Source organism: Thunnus albacares, chromosome 9 (assembly GCF_914725855.1).
Source record: "Thunnus albacares chromosome 9, fThuAlb1.1, whole genome shotgun sequence".
NCBI lineage: Eukaryota > Metazoa > Chordata > Actinopteri > Scombriformes > Scombridae > Thunnus > Thunnus albacares.
In genome coordinates this window covers 19,965,787-19,983,543 of record NC_058114.1, presented here as the reverse complement: position 1 = coordinate 19,983,543, position 17,757 = coordinate 19,965,787, and the positions used below count along the sequence as shown (strand labels likewise).

Sequence of the window (17,757 nt, the reverse complement as noted above, 5' to 3'; positions counted from 1 at the left end):
CACCTCTCTCCTCTCTTCTGGTCTCTCAGAGGAGCAGTCATTTCTCTCTGTCAGTCAGTCAGTGTTTGGGGAAATGATAGTGGGTTTTAGAGAAAGAGCGGCTTTGTTTGGGCAGGAGGAAGCAAGAATAGCAGTGTTTCCTTTCATCATCATCCTTTTACTGTCACCTCCTAACATTCTCCTCCATCACCTTCTCTCCTTTTGTCCTTTCCTTCCTCACTACTCGTTCCCACTCTTTCCCTTTCTCCTTTTCATTACCGCCTTGCCCGTCCCCACCCCTAGCACTTGCTTCTTGTCCCCCCAACCTCTCTCCCTCTGTTTCCCCCTCCCCAGATTGAGGTAGCGTGTTATTAGTAAGGCAGCCAATGTGCCTGTCGGTGTGTGTTAGAGAGAGATAAGCACAGGTAGAGAGAGTTACATAAGCCTCTGTTGATTACTGTGGAGGAGAGGGAGAGCAAAAAAAAAACGAGAGTGAGAAGAAGAGAGAGAGAGAGTGAGAAAGACAGATTGCTGTACCTTAGTAAGTACATTGTGCTCTAATGTTGCCTGTATGGCTGGCTGGCGGTTGATAAGTAGCCTAGGCTTCTGGGGCTGGTTGAAAGGACAGTCATTAGGTTGGACTCCCTAGACTGGCAGCTTGCTTCATAGATTGCAAGTTTGTTTTTGTTGTAATGTTTAACAAGAGAAAAATAAACCCTTCTCAAGGTTTACTACGTTAATATGGCATGACAATGTGCTAATAAGAAAACACCTGGATAAACTTTGAGTGTAATGTGGATTCATGGAGCAGGTTTTTCATTTAGAACTGGTTTATTAAATTGGTTATTCTTTTAGATAAATACTTGGATAATATTAAAGGGTAAGGCTGGTCATATCTTATATTTATCCTACTGTCAAAAAATCCCTTAAAAAAAGTATAGTCTGTGTAGCAAAAGCCTAATCTGCTGCTGTAAATACTCATTACTTTACCAGTGTGTATTAATCCATGGTCCCCAGCAAATGCATCTTTCTTCCTGTTTGAATGACGCTTGCTAAAAACTACAGTACCCAGCTGTTTTAGGAAATCACTTTGCTTTCCTAAAAATATGTATTTTTGAATGGTTTTTAAAAATGTATGTCCTCAGTGGAAATAAGTGGACTTAAGTCTTGAGTGACACAAACACAGTAGTGAAGTCAGACAATATTAAGAGATTGACTTATTCATTGCTGGTTTTGTTCATTTAGTGGGATTTGTTCAAACTTTATCCTTTGACAGAATAATTCTGGGAACAAAGATACAGATAAAGGGACTATATGTCCCTGGTCAGTCTCCAGTCATTTCTTGTTGTATTTGTGATTTGATTTGATGTGACAACTTCAGAACGCATTAAGCATAAATACAGTCATGGAGTATTTGACGCAATGATGTAGTGCCTGGTGAACTTGATGCACCATGATATAAAGATACATTCAGTATTTGATGCAATGTGAGGAATTATGTCAATCAAAAGCACAATGCATCTAAAGTCAAGTTCAGCTTCATTATTACTATTCCCCATGCAGGTTAAGAACAATAATAGGCAAAAGAATAATTATTTGTATAGCACTGTACAAAACATGTCTTTGTCGGAGGGTTTAAAGACAGTATGCAAAGTATGCAAAGCAAAAGACAAGGTAAAAGAAAGAACAGTGGCTGGTCAGATCAAGTCAGCAGATGAATGCTGTTTGGTTATACAGTATTGCAAACATTGTATGTCGGTTAGTTCACATTTCACAGCACCATCAGGTTTTTCTCCTGCAAAGTCCCATTGATCTCTTCCTCCTCTCTAGTGACAGTAAACAGAATACAGCAGGAATGTTTCACAGCACAACCTTGAACTGTGACTGAGCACTGACTTCACCCTGCTGTGTCCAAGCCAAAGAACATCCTTTCAATTTTATTACCTGAACTTGTTTTGAAATCTTAAAGTGAATTATGTTATAGCCCCAGATTGCTTGTCTGCACTGGCTACACCAACATGTTGGGAGATAATCACACTCGTGCACGCACGCACTTATTGTTAGGCAAGATTTAAGGGTGATGGGGTCAACTGCCACCTCAGCTCCCTCATCTCCTTATAGTTCTATTGTATAAACTCAAAGCCAAGAATAGTTGATGCACACTTACAGGAAAATAAAAGTACAAACATAGAAATCTTCAATATCTCTCTCTCATACGGTCTCTCACACAAACACACACACATACGCAATTGTTCACAGACAATTACAAATCTCTATTCCTCTTTTCACACTTCATTCTCAATAGCACCTCTTCAAGTTATCACTTAAGTATGTGCGTGTGTGTGTGTGTGTGTGTGTCTGTTTGTGCCGTGCCTTCATCTGTATGCCAAGCGTTTGTCTAGAGGCCCTCCAGCCAGAACCAGCTTAGGAGCAGCTCAAGGCCAAACAAGTGTGAGGATTAAAGGACGAATACAGTCCTCTCTTCTCCTCTCGTCTCAGTGGAGGAAGTGAATGAGCAAAGCTCTCCTCTTCCTTAACTACCACTGAGGTGCCCTTGAGCAAGGCTCTTACAGTTGCCAAGTGCCTTAGAGCGCAAGACTGTCCAGAAATCGAGCAGTTTCCAATTAGCAAGAAGCATGGTGTTTAAGTTTACCTGTCTAAATAGAAAATACAAATGCCCACTGCCAATCACAGTTACTGACGGTATCTTAAAAACTCTCCCCAAAGAAACAGCAGTGACCCCCATTTTACCCCACATACAGCACATGCATGACAACTACAGTAATGAATGAAGAAAACTGTAGGAACAGCAGTGTTTGTTGTCTGCACTGTGTAGATCCCATTAGAATTGTTATTTTTCAGCTTCTGACAAGCTAATTAAAATGTACAGGTACAGAGTTGGCACCTGTCAGGGGAGAGGGAGCAAGGAAAGGTAAAAATGAGAATTCAACAGAATAATTTACACTGAATAGAAGTTAATGAGATCATCAAGCAGGCGTAAGGAAAATGCTGTGGTTCAGGTCAGTACACGGCAGTGTGTGTGGTCAGTGTAGAGTGTGAGGGAAGGTTGCTTCTTTTGCAAATTTAGAACCTTGTGTCCAGAAAATTGATTAGACGCCTAATAAAACTTAAGGGTCATTGTTTTATGTTTTTACCAGTTCACTGAAAAATAACTAGAATTTGTTTATTAAAACAAACAAACAAACAAACAAACAAACAGAGCACATGAGTTAAAAGCTACTGTTGTAGTTTCTCCTGCTGCAAGAGGACGCTGATGACCAAGGTTTATAGTAAATTAGGTCCATTTGCAATGTTGACAGAAAAGAAAATGCGTCTAGTAGTCGAAAGAGGCGATAAAATTGCAGACAAAGTGCAAATGAGTTATTCAGTCCCTCTAAGTAATTTAAACAAAAAGATAAAACTACAGTGTTTGTGTTGAAAATGGTATTCTTAAAATCTGACTTTCAGCCAGATTTATGTATTAGATTTTAAAAATCCAATTATAAAACCATTTTTAAATTAAAAAAAAAAAAACATTAATAAATTAACAGATTTTATTTTATTTTATATTCTTTTTGGAACAACTAAAAGCAAAAAAATAATAAGCTTGTCCTAAAATTAACTTCAATGGAGAATCACTAAGATATTTTTCATTGATCATGGCTTTCAAAGAGTGGCTTTTTATGTTGCAGCTTGGCTGGAAAGTAAATAACCTTGTGGTGCCTGTGTCCTGGAGAGAAAAAAAAGGAAGAAAAGGGGAAGTGAGATGGTCAAGGTGCTTCTCCGAATAAGAATTCAGAAGAGCGAGCACTATGAGACAAGCCAACAGGAAGCATAAAAAAGAGACGGGGAGAGGGATGGCATGTACAAAAATGTGGAATAACAATAAGGTGGGCTTTTTATGTGTGAGAAAGAGACTGCACACAATGATGCTCAAACACAAAATTCCCTCTTTCTCACTGCCTCTCTTTTATTCAGTCTCAGTCACACAGACATGCCTGTGTGCACACAGTATTATGTAAATAGTCTCTTCAGCAGAGTGCTGCTGTCACTGAGCAAGCATCCTCTGGGCCATCTAGGCAGCCTCATTAAAACAAGGCACAGCATCCATTAATAGATACCAGTGCGCACACACACACATATATAAACAGTCAGTTACACACACACAGCATTCAGAGACACTAATAAAGGACCTCCCAGAAAGCAAGTCTCTAAATGTTCCTCTCAGGTGGCAGTCAAAAAATATCTCCAAGGAAACCGCTCAAATGTCACTGGGACCAATGCATGACGAGTGTGTGTATGGCTGACTGTGACTGGAGCGAGCATAAAGGAAGAATGGACTGTGTAGCTTTAAACACACACACACAATGCAGCCCTGTAAGCTCAGTTTACAGCTGGTGTGTATGTGTGTGTGTTATCATACTATTTGTCTCTGTCTTCTGTCTCTCTCCAAACCTACAGTACCTATCCTTGTGTTTAAAGCAGCACATTAGGTTTGGTTCCAGGTTGGTGCAGTGGAGGGACCCAGTGAAGTCAAAATGAGACTAAAAAATAAAAATACATGATATGATAAGATATAAAGAATTAAAATAAAACCTGTTTGAATTCTCTTAGTTGCCATTTACAAGCTTGTATATGTGTATATATGCTTTATTTATTCAGGAAATCTCACTATGATCAAGATCTGTTTTACAAGAGAGAGCTGGAAACATACACAGCATCACAGCCTGGTGATTAAAATTGGTCAACATCGTTTATGTTATCACTCTTCCATAAGAATTAGAAATGCTGTCTGTTATAACCTCAGCTTTTTTTCTGTTCAGTTGTGTCTTTTTACATACTGATACACACAGTCACCTGTAAATCACAATTTATAAATTATTCATACATGTTTGAAGAGGCCCTTTAAAGCACACAGCAATCTGGTTTCATAGCTTCCTGACATACTGTTCAAATAAATAATGTTTAAAACTCCACCTACATGCTGTACATATATACATAGTACATATGCACAGAATATGAATGTTCTATCTAAACCCTGTGAAGTAAAAGGGACCCTGTTTGTTTGTGATCTGCTGGCCCCGCAGGTGGCTCCCGAGGTGTGGGCTTCATCCGCTTTGATAAGAGGATAGAGGCTGAAGAGGCCATCAAGGGCCTGAATGGACAGAAGCCATCGGGTGCTGCTGAGCCCATTACGGTCAAGTTCGCCAACAACCCCAGCCAGAAGACCAGCCAAGCCCTTCTGTCGCAACTCTACCAGTCCCCCAATCGCCGATACCCAGGCCCCCTCCACCACCAGGCTCAGAGGTTCAGGTGAGTAAAGGGGAGGGTCATGGAGGAGGGAGTGGGGCAGAAAAGATTCAAGATGGGGAGGGAAATTGTTCAGGTTTGCAGTTATAGCATGGGGACATCAATGAGTATTATTTTAAAAGGAGTGTAGTTAACGCAGACTTTCCCAACCTTGGGGGCTGACCCAAGGTAAAGTCTTCTCATGTTTATTTGGGGACCCCAAAAAAATTTCTTAATAGAGTGAAGTGACTATGCGGTTTCATAATTTTGGAAGAAGTAGCTTAAGATTTGTTGTAGCAAAATGAAACACAAGTGCCTTAGATGTAATATTAACAGGAATATTAAAGATAATAATGATAAGGAGGAGAATGGGGTCAAGGCGACATCTGCCCAAAAGGTTGGGAATCTCCAAGTTAATGTGTTGAGGTTCAGAATACAGTAATGGAAAGCAAAGGGCAAAGCTTTTTGCATTTTACTAGCATAGTTAGCACTACTAAAATTTACAATGGGACTTAAATGGGATGTGATTGATAGTTTATCATAGTGTGATTAACATTTTCCATTATGTCAAAACACTTGTTGCCATGATATTAAGATTAGCATTACTGGTGTGTTTGGTATCCTTAAATGACAAACAGGATTGCTATGTCATATATGGATATGAGACAGATTTAATGTGTAGAGGGGATAAAATTCTGGTACGAGTCATCACTGTTCAACTCAATAGCAATTATTCTTGGTTTATGTGACAATGAATGCATTTAATCAAGGAAACACATCTGTTCTAAACAACAGGCCTGATTTGGAAAACATTTGCACCAAATGCAATTTACAGTGTTCGAACAGGGGATGTGACGCCTACACATAAAGAGCATGAGTCATAGCAATATCCCTGTTTCAACAATGATACAACTTTTTGTATGTGAACATTTATTTTGGCAAATTTGTCCCCTTTTGAACAACAGGTGTGAGCTCTGCACCTGGTGCAGGTGTCAGTAAATCAGGTCCTGTGAGCACTCTGTGTGGGTCCACCCAGATCAGAGAGGAACTGTTCATAAGAGACTGTGGGGTTCTGTCGTTCACAACTACGTATTTCCCTTCATTTCATCATGCTGCCATCATGACAACACTTCCTAGATAAATCCCTGTGAGGCCTGGGCAAAAACATGCATTTGATTACAAATATTGTAAATGTTTAACAAACAAAAAGATATATCATATTTGATTCCCCATCTTTGTCTTTCTGACCATAAAGCCCTAATCCTGCATTATTTGGTCACACTGATACAATGACCAATAATTAAGTAGTACAAGTGTTGTAGTTTGACTCATTGCTAGTGTAAATGTACTTTTGCCAGACTTACTGTACAAGACATTACCAACTGTATTAAATATTTCATTAGACCTTGTATTAAAAGCTGAAGTAATTTAAGAGACACAAATGAAATCCAATGAACAAAGGGCAAATTAAAACTTATGATGCCAAAATTAATTTAAGGATTTGGGCTTTAATCTTGTTTCAAGAAAAGAAATTCAAGTGACAAATCTTCAGTCAATTCTAATATAGTTTTTTGCCCAGGTGACTAATCTCTACACCAAGCCATCACCTAACATCATACAGTATATGGCTGACATACTTTATATATGGCACCCTACCTGGTCATTTCCTGTCACTCACTAATGACACAAACACTCCTTTTTTTTAATTTAAATGTTTTACAACACCTAGCGATAGTTAGGGCTCACTCACTCCACAATAACAAAACAGAAACAGGTGATCTTATGATCATCCAGTCAAACAAGAATGTTTTAGAATTGTGGACAGAATATGTGCTTATACAATTTTCTCTCTCTTTCAATAACACTAAGCCAGTCGTGCTGTTTACTCTCCATCAAAGTCAGAGCTTGGAAGGTATTTTTCTTCTGGAGCGGCTTCCCTGGTGTGACACCTGAGCGATGTAGCGTGGCTGTGTGTCTGTGATACGCCAAGCCAATTTACAGGCTCCACAGGAGAGCTGTCGCTTCTCATCACAACTCACAACCACAGGACACTTCCTTACTGTGTCCCTGTGCTCCTGCTCTCTGCTCCCCAGTCCTACACTAAAACCCACTAAAACCTCAACACTTTAGAAGTGTTGAGGTTTTAGAAGAAGAAATGTGCTCGATGTGCACTGTTTCCTTTCTTTTAACTCAATCTTTTAAGGACAACAGAGCAAAAGGACATGTTCGATGTTCTTATTAAGTATACAGTATACAGTCCGACCTGTTTTGTTTGTTCTGTTTATTCTTTCAAGAGATGAAATCAAAGTTCAAGCTAAAATATATATTATTAGTGAGTGTGTTTCAAACTTTGAAAACTGAAACTACAAAAATACAGTCTACTAGATCTACTAGAGATTGTAAAACTGATCCCTCTTTGACATCCTTAACAAGTTGCTACAACTGGTAAAACCCAAGTCAAAAAATAAACTGTGCAGAATTCAGTACAATCCTCTTGCAGTTATAATTACATCGATCCTGTGTGTCACAAGTAAATGTATAATATGCTTCTATGGTCCCTCTTCAAGACAGCAAACATAATCGACTCAAGCACAATACACCAAGCCCTAGATCCCGGCTCGTTTCCGATTCTCTGTCGTTAACTAATGGTACTAATTAGCAAATTAGCCTTATTATATCCAGGGCAGGAGCCAATTATAATTGAACAGATTTTTGTTTCAAAAAAGAAAGGACTAAAACGCCCATTCCTCCATTAACATGCATTGAGAGAAAACACAAAAGCCCTATTGTTTATATCGAGCTTGGAGAGGCAGTGTGAAAAGCTGGCAGAGTGTTTGCGTGGTGAGGGTGCATCAGTGTGCATTTGTACATGTGAGAGAGAGAGAGACAGAGAGAGAGAGAGAGAGAGAGAGTGAGTGTGTGTGTGTTAGCAGCAGGTTGTTTTGTTGTGGCCCATCGGCCCGGCGGCCAGCAGATGTCTTCGTGCTCCTGGGCCTGGAGCGCCTCTCCTCTGAGCATCCTCTCCAATTGACTCATTTACCCACAAAGCAGCCTGCTTGTTCCCTTCCCACGTAATGGGCTAATTACTGCTTTAATGATTCTGTATATCCTTTTCTCCATTTTTTTCTTTGTTTTAGGGATGCTTCCATACTTTTTGGTAACGTTTAGTGAAAAAGTGCTGCAACACAGACACACTGTAAACCCAGATAAGTAGGGCTACAATTTACGCAAAACATTTAAGTAAAATGTAAAAAGGTTTTGTGAATTAACTCAGCTGACAACAGTTTGGGGATTTCAGTGTGGGTACTTAACCGCAATATAACTTTTTAAATGCAGCTTAAACGTGAAGCCTAAATGTGAAGTAACTTGGGAGCCAGTATTAACAGTATATTTTAAAAACACAGCTAGAATATTACATTACTGCAATCCTGATCGAGTTCTGCAGGATTTCTATTTTATAATCTCTAATCATCTGTTATCTCTAACATACAATGTAAATTTAATTTAGAATGCTTAAAATAAATTGTATTAGCGTTATAATAATTATTATTCAAGTTATTTATTATAAGCCTTCACAGCTTAATTGATTTCTTAATTGCAATCAAATTATAATGAAGTTGTGTATATAAGGTATGAAAATATGTAGCTTCTAAATTGTGCTACCAGTAGAATTGATGCCTGGATTATGGTGTGGTAAAAGCAATAATTAATCAGATTGTGATGCTTACTAAAAGGTTTTGGTAAATACTGTGTTGCAGTTGTATTGTAAGAAGACAAAAATGCTTGTTGACTCAAAGAGACAAGGAGAAACAACCCCAATAGTCGAGTCAAAGTCAGAGAGTTTGTAGTGTTTTCAAGAGGAACGAGGCGTCACCAGCCAGCTGTTGCTCAATAAGCCGTGGCCCCTGTCCATTAGGCCAGAGGAGTTAATAAGACATGAGACAGGCCAGACCCAAGTGAGGAATGAAGGTCATTGAGTCACCAAGCAGACTGCATCCATCCAAGAGGGCCAACATTTTTTACAGCCCACAGGTTTCTGAAGCCCAGCTCACAAACACAGAGTCTCACACACATATACACACAGCCTGCTGGGTTCTTAAGCCACACACACACACACACAGACACGCACAAACTGTAGTTTATCCTCGCTGACTGCAGTAGCTTTAGCTCACAGGTTTAAATTATTATGAAACCAGAACATTTCCCCAAACTAACCCTTTTAGGCAGAGGACACTCTCTAACACTCAGCCATTCCACCTGACCTGTTAGCACTTAACAGGTTGACCCCGACCATAAAGACAGACATTCACAATTTCATGGCTAGTTTAATGTTCAGTTGTGTTTTTGTTGGTCCACCTCATCGGAAACATACTAATCATCATCGCCTCTCTCGCTCACCATCATTCAAATGCCAAACCATTACACTGACAGAACTCTGGATCAGGGCATTTACCTCATTTCCTGTCATCTCAGGTGTTCTCTTAATTGAGGTAACACAAATTAAAAACCATAATTTATTAAAAGAAATTTTCATTATCTTCCATCTTTTAATGAACCATCAATGTGGTGGCATAAATCGTATGGATACCCACATGCAATTTTTTTTGCATGATTTGCCATTGCGCAGCACTATGGCTAGCCTAGCATTCTAGTATAGCCGAGTGCCATGCTATGCTCCAGTCCTGCCTCCATTAGTGCTCCATACGTGACCGTAATACTGAACTGTGACCAGTCCACTGCTGTAGTCTTGTATCGACAATAAAACGGTCACACTTATGGTAATAACAATGTGCTCTGGCATTAGCTAGTGCGGGGCTTTGCCGAACTAGGGCAGTGGCCGACTGAGCAAGTGACGACCATACTGATGGTACTGTAGATTCATTAACTATGATGATAGCATTTTCTGGTGGGGCTCCTCAGTGTAATGGGCCAACTATAGATGGGTTTGTTTGTTCTTGAGTGAGGAGGACCATGCAGTTCCTACAGGGACTTAACATTAGTTCCATTGAGTGAATCGACCATCTGCCCACCATTAACCCCAGAACCCTCCTTCTCTTTACAGGCTGGACAATTTGCTTAATATGGCCTATGGCGTAAAGAGGTAATTAAAAACTTCACCGAATGCCAGATGTCCATGTTGACTCAATGATTTTTCAATATCCTTTTTTCTGTTCTTTTTTCAGTTTATGTTTCCTTGTATTTTTGCAGTCACTTTGCGTTTGACAGTTTGTTCAAGGTCAATTGCATTTTTTGGTTCTTTGATTTGTTTGGTTTTTTCCTCGTCAGCTTGAGTTGGTTTCAAAACCCTACCAACCACTTAAGGTGTAAAAAACAGAAAACAGTCTTTGTTTGCAATGGTGATGAATTTGCTTTGTTTTGATTATGACAAGTGCTGGTGTTGTTTGAATTGTTTTGGGTTGTTTCTGTGTACAAAATGGATTTTGTTCTCTGGTGTAAAGCTCCTGATTTCTAGGTGTGTTTTTTTTCTACCGGATTCAGGTTCTCCTGCCTTGTCACTCTACAGCTATAGCTTTATCCTATCTTGGGAACAAAACTCTCTTTAGAGGCAAATTTTGAATCTATCACTTTGATTATAGAATAATATATTTTCCACATCCACTATCGACTACGTACACAATCCTCCTGGTACAGTGGAAGCCATTACAAAATTATATATATAGCCTTAACTTCTTTCGGTGGCACTAGCTGTGATTAGATAGTGCTTAGCTTAGCTAGGACAAGGGATGAGGCTGGATGAACCTGGATCCCTGCTGGAAACAGGATATGTTGTTTCACTGCAGACAGCTCCAGCTTTGCTCGGCACTGCTCTGCTCGAATTCCTTCCTTTCGCCTCCATGTTTCATTTTGCTTTCTTGCTACCATACTGTAGGTGTTACATAACTCAGAGCAGCAGCCACTATGGTTAGAGATCTTTCATGTGCTGATGGTGGCATCTTGCATGTTGCAAGCACAGGGGACACCATCTGAAGTCAGCTTAGCTACTCAAACAGGAACAAGGTTTAGCTTAACAGAAATGTTCCTTTAAAAAACTTCCCTAAAAGCATTTTGACAGATTCAGGAATTCAGGACTAGTTACAGAATATCATATTAAAAGTGATGTGGAATTCACAGGTTTAACCTTAGCACCTCCAGTGTCCAATAAAGCACAATGCCCTCATTCTGAGTCTTTACATAATTTTCTAAAGGTGAAAATAGTGCCTGATTCAGCTGTCCTGATTGCATAGTATGTCATCAAGTTAGAAGTGCTTTTCGGTGATCTCAGGTTATTATTTGAAAGGAAAGAAGAAAGGTGTTAAGAGCTGGAAATTGTTGGCTTTAGAAAGGACAGAATAGATATCTGGTCAGCTAACACTGTTGCTATGCAACCCCTGGTCTCGTCTGTAACATTGGTTAGTGTTTGGTCCCGCTCTGGTGGGTACGCTCGCATGCACGTTTACACACATGCACACACAGACAGGCACGTACACGCAGGCACACTCGTCTCCACAGCCTCACAGTGGCAGTGTTAGCTAGCCTCCGAACCGTCACCCTCGCACTTTCACAAACCCATACTAGAGCTTTTGCATACAAATCACAAGTTTTTTTTACAAGCCCAGCAGGAGAGGCCTGAATGCAGCTGAGCATGTTGGACTAGCCCTTGACGTGATGAGGCCTGTTCAGATTCCACCTGTTTGATGCTGGAGAAAATATTAAAATCGCCTCAACAAGACACTGAGGCCATGTAGAGATGACAGACAAAGGATTAGGAGCTGCTGCAACAACCCATGGTGAAAACAGAAAAAAGATATTATAATCTGTTTTGCCTTGTCTTAATGATACAGATATGTATGGTAGTATAATCTGTTTATTTTACACTCCTATGGTACTTAACACATTTAATCAAAAAAGTCAAATCACTGCAGTGAGCTCTTGCAGTCAATGATTCAACTACCCTAGTCCCTTGCATTAACATCCACAGTAACCACAATGGTCAGAAGCAGGCTGTGCATGACCAAAGTCATGCAGGAAGGTCGTAGTGATTGCTGGCCATATATAGTCGCTGGAGAGAGAGGGGTGGGGGCCCTGAACAGCAAGCAGCGCTATCGATCAGTGCCACGAGCTCTGAAATAGAACAGAACAGAACACCCTGCAGACTGCGGGTGGAGTGGGAGGAATACACTTTGTACCTTAATGCCACTGGGCTGTAAAGTGCTTCCATTTTCCATTTAGTTTGCTCCCTCTTCCCTCCCTCCCTTTCCTTAAGAAAGCAGCCTTCTCTGAGACAGCTGCAGCAAAGCGGAAATCTCAATTAAAGCACACCCAATAATGCCTATAGTCGTTTTTTGAAGAGAGGTGGCATAAGAAATGAACCTTTTTATCTCATTTACCTTTTATTTAAAAGTGGGGTATTTTTTTTCTCCTTTCCCTTTCCTTTGAGCGGAAAGGCAATTAAGTGAAGTCAACTGAGGATTCAAATCTCTTGCATCACAAGAAAAAGGAGAAGATTATGAGGCGAATGAGAACAGATTTAGCAGGCTGGTGCATGATCTTTGATGAATTTCTAGCAACGGTTTAATTCAACAACTTCCTGCAATTTAGCTCCTAAAGGAGCCACTCAAGGACACAAAGAGAAAAACCTTCGTCTGCATCTCCTTCAGCAGAAATATAGCCCAGCACGCAGCACTTTCGTCACTCCCGACAGGACGCCTTTCAGAATCGAGGAGCTCAGAGAGGATTTAGTAGTTATGCGGTCGCACATACAAACTCATGCATTTAGACATAAACATACATGCAAGTACGATAAACAGTCATACATATGAATTCTAATTCATCCGAATTGGCGTATTTGGCGTGGAGATCAGTGTGTTTGTGGTTCGATCCGAAAACTGTAAATATTCAACTGATTACATTTTTAAGCTTGTTATTTAGTATGGTGGTAGACAGTAGTGAGTCATGTAGGTGAGCGTCATGGCAAGCTTTCAGTGTTGTAAGGAGGATTTCATAGAAGATAGATTTTTCACAGGTTTATGGCCATTTCATGTACAGTAGATGCAGACACCATTTCACTATATGCCTTAACATGTTCTATTAAAACTTATCTGTTCTCTCTTCCCTTCTTTCTGCTCTCCCTCCATTTCCCCCCGCTCTGTCTCTTCTCTCAGGTTTTCTCCCATCACCATTGACAGCATGACCAGCCTGGTTGGCATGAACATCCCCGGGCACACCGGCACTGGCTGGTGCATCTTCGTGTACAACCTGTCCCCAGATTCAGATGAGAGCGTGCTCTGGCAGCTGTTTGGGCCGTTCGGCGCAGTCAACAATGTCAAGGTGATCCGTGACTTCAACACCAACAAGTGCAAAGGCTTCGGCTTCGTCACCATGACGAATTATGACGAGGCGGCCATGGCCATCGCCAGTCTCAACGGCTACAGGTTGGGCGACCGCGTCTTGCAAGTCTCCTTCAAGACTAACAAGACACACAAGTCCTGAACTTTAACAGGTAGAAGCAGTTGCCCCGCGACTCTGTCCAATCCAAAATTGCCCCCAACCCCCCCGCCCCCACCGCCATCCGTCCCTTAGCCCCTTCAGTCACTACCACTACCACCCTACTACAGCCATCCAACACAGCAAACTCAAACTCCAACCGGAACATAAAGCAACCAACAAACCATCAAACAAATTGAACTAGAAATGGCTTATATTATAACTTTGGACCTATAAGCCAATGTTGCCTAAGTATTACAAAAATGAAATGATGAAAATGTTCAGTTTTTGGAAGTTCCTGTGATAAAGCAGGCTTCTCTTTGTTGTATATTCTTTCTGTTTGTTGTGGTTGTTAAAATGATTTTTCTCTTCTGTGTAAACAGTAGCAAATCCCTGTATCCCCTTATTTCAGAGAAGAGAATGTCCTTTTTAGATTGAAACCTTTTCTCTGTCTTGATTCAGGATTTGTTTTTCTTTTGTAAATCCGGATCCACTGTCGTTAGTATTATATACCTCCCTGTCGGTGAAAGGGAGGGGGCTCTTTTTTTAAATTGGTGAATCATTCATTCATTTTTAGTGTGTATTAAAACTTCCCCTTATCGATTATAGCTGGGATTCCACAGTCCCTGTAACTCTGATGTAGAAAAAAAATGAATTTCTAACATTGTTTTTGTTTTGTATCGCAAACAAAACATAATGTCTTTCCTCACAGGGGTTCAGGGAGATGGGGTGAGGGAGGGGATGGGTTAGCTTTCCTGATGACACGTTCAGTAATTTAAGAAAAAATAACACTGTTGCCAAAGAGAAGATCTCTTTGCTTGAAAAAATGCGTTTAGAAAAAGATAAAAATAAAGAGAAAGAAGATCTATTTTTATAAATGATAATTAAAATAATAATTATTGAAGAATTTTTACAAGAATCTGGATTTGAAAAAAGAGAAAAATATTTTGACTGGCTAACTAGGGGGGGCCGGGGCGGGAGGGAGGGGGCACCACCTTGTCTTGTCGTTCTGCCGTGGTACTTTATAGGATCAAAGGTTGTTTGTTTTTTGGGGAGTCCAAGTTGGCAGTGATTTTGTAGATGGAAGGTTTTGTGAAAAGGGATGCAAACTGAGGCAGGTGATTTTGGTAATTTTTCACATATGTACTAGTGCGTAATTATTCAACAGCGATACCCAAAAGGGAAGGGAGAGGGGTCTTTCCCAGGCCTAACCATCCTTATAGTCCAGAGCCCAAAGCAAGAAGACCCTTTGTCCACTTATTTTCCTGTTTTTGTCATCAGTCAATATGGGATATCAGTAAATAGATATATACACATCTATCCATTTAGAGAGCATACTATACATTATATCATTTTCTTCGCTCTGCGTTTGTGAACTAACATTTGAAAAGAACTTCCTTTTAGCGATCAACAGTAGGTGCTATACTACATTATTCACATATCTTAAATATCCAAGTTTGTTGTTCTATGTGTTGTTTAAAGAAAAAAAATACTTCGATGTTGGCATTGAATTGAGCTGCTGTTCTTTGTTTAATATTTGTTTATTGTTGGCCCAAAAATCTGGTGAGACTATTTCTTTGCTGAATAACCAGATAAACAAATTTGGGCCTTGTAAGAATCACTGAACAAATTTTTATTTTGTATTTTTTTGTTTGGCTTGCTGACTTTTAGGTTACTTGCTGAGCGTGAAACGTTTGTCAAAACTTAATGATGATTAGCTAGTTCCGTTAGTCTAGATATTTGTTTCCTTAAAAAGGATCTATGACAACTGTGTCTTTATTTGCTGTGTACAAATAGATGATATATATATATATATAGTCTACATTTGTTTTACAATATCTACTGTACTATCTGAGTTGTCACTGTTCTTTTGTTTGAGCTTGTCTTTTTCATATGACAACTTATTATGAAGTGGTGGTTCAGTTACTTAGAAAAACTTGTGAGGAAACTGTTCAATTGTTGTCATGTTGCTTGTGGAGAAAAAAAAAAGATTTGGATTAACTTTCAGTTACCTACCGCGGCAAAAGAAACCGAACAAAAAGCTTAGAATATAACTGTATTTGTTTAGCAGTTTATTTACTTATCTATTTTTTAAACTATTTATTTTTCTATTTATTTCTATTTATTATATATTTATTAACTAATTAATTTATCTGTGTATTTATGTATTTATTTGTTTCATTGTCTGTGTATTTGCGTGATTCTGGTACAGGGAGGGGGGCGTTTCTGAGCAAAAGGGAACAAAGCGACTAGTGGAGAGGCTCTTCCAGTAGTCCACTGCACTGAGAGAACTTTTAGTACGTTTGTGCTTTGTACCAATATATCAAAATTACAATATAAAAAAATCTAAAAGTCAAGAAAACTGAAAAAAATGTCTGGAGGGTTGGGGGACGCTCTTCCCTTATTACTAGAAACAGTTACTCGCTATGCATAACCTAGTTAATAGTTAAATTTGCTATTGCTTTTTTCTTGTCTTGTTAAAATGAAATCTTTAGATCTTTTTCAATAAAGTTTAGTCTTAATAGAATGTTATAAACAGTCGTTCTGGTTCAATATAACCTGTGATAAGTTTGTGTAGTTCTAAAAAGCCACTCCGTCCACACCCTCCCTCCACTTACTACCGCTTTGTGATGAAACCTTATGCAAAAATGTGGGTCTGAAAGCATAGTTTTCAGTTTTCAGTAAACATTTTATATAACATTCAGCTCTTGGAGGCTTGGGCAGATACATTTTAAAAAGGAGCAAATGCCCATTGTTGTTTGAGGGTCATTCATTGCACTGGACTAAATTGGTCAAAATCACTTAAGAGTCAAAACTTATTTTTAAAAATATACATCATGTTTTCAAATGACATACCAACAAATCTTTAAAAATGAGAAATTGTTACCATTGCACACCAACTGTTATTTACAGCAGTTGTTGCTATACTTAAGAAGTACTCTGGAGGTATGAAAAGGGACTGTACCGATTCTATATTTTATATACTCTAATATGATATATATTATATATTTTGAATGGTGAAAGGTAAGGGAATGGTTCCAGAAGTATAAATATACGGAATTGGATTTTTTTGTTTGTTGTTAAGACTTGAAAACATGAAGGAGGTGTGTGTAGAGCATTTTAAACACTCAGACGCATGCTCGCATAAGTACATCCTCTCTCTCTCACACCTCAGTCATCTGATAGGCCGGGTCATCTGACATCATCACCATTAACCAGTCATCATCTGCGCCATCCAGTCACATAGTGTTCTAACGTCATAACGGCAACAAACCAACCAACCCAACCAGACCCCTTCATGCTCCCCGCCGCCGACGGGAGCTTGAATTATGCAACGACCCCAGTAGAATGTTGTTCTGATGTGTGAACTAATTTCCTACACTGTATGACTTTTGAACTCTTACGATGCGTGCCTGTGTTCCGCCTAGACCCTGTGTGCACATGTGTGTGTGCGCGCATGTGTGCATGTTCGTATGCATGTTCCTTTATGTAGTTGTGTGCGTGTTGTGTGTGTCCTCATAAGTTTGTTAGTGCGGAGTACATCCATATGTGCGTATGTACAATATATACATATGTTAAGTGTTTGTGATTACGTGTGTGTGCGTGATTGTGCATTTGGGTCTGTTCAGTGCACATATATACAAATGTATATGTGTCTCCCTGGGTGCATGTGCGCGCGCGTGTGTGACAGATAGCATGTGCGATTGTTCAAAATGTGTGTGTGTGTGTGTGTGTGTGTGTGTGAATGTGTGTGTGTGTGTGAATGTGTGTGCATGTCAGGGTGTTTGAAACATGGGGCTGCGTCACCTCGCTCTATGCCCAACCCCTATGGCTCACACCATCCCCTGTAGCGCCTTATAGTGGCAGCCTGCCAGTAGGAACAACGCAGCCAGTAGTGGAGGAGGGAAGGTGAACAGAGGAACTAGGCTCTTCTTGTCAGTTTTCATTTTCCTCCTGAGACGTGTTTGTTTACTATCTGAAAAATCTATAAACGAAATCTTTAAA

The 17,757-nt window shown here is 39.7% G+C and overlaps 2 protein-coding genes across 9 annotated transcripts in view; one reads left to right on the top strand and one right to left on the bottom strand.

Moving 5' to 3' along the window:
- The window catches only part of elavl4 (ELAV like neuron-specific RNA binding protein 4), a 79,994-nt gene extending 66,169 nt beyond the window's left edge, over positions 1-13,825 (top strand). For 4 of the 7 annotated variants that reach the window (XM_044361599.1, XM_044361593.1, XM_044361597.1 and 1 more), the window contains 3 exons: positions 5,058-5,292; positions 10,331-10,369; positions 13,431-13,825. In XM_044361599.1, the coding sequence (XP_044217534.1) occupies positions 5,058-5,292; positions 10,331-10,369; positions 13,431-13,758 (602 nt within the window). In that variant the 3' untranslated portion in view covers positions 13,759-13,825. The remainder of the gene's footprint in view (positions 1-5,057; positions 5,293-10,330; positions 10,370-13,430) is intronic. The other 3 variants (XM_044361594.1, XM_044361596.1, XM_044361595.1) reach the window with 3 other exon arrangements.
- Positions 1-17,757, bottom strand: part of agbl4 (AGBL carboxypeptidase 4) — a 432,158-nt gene that overhangs the window by 366,835 nt on the left and 47,566 nt on the right. The window lies entirely within an intron of this gene.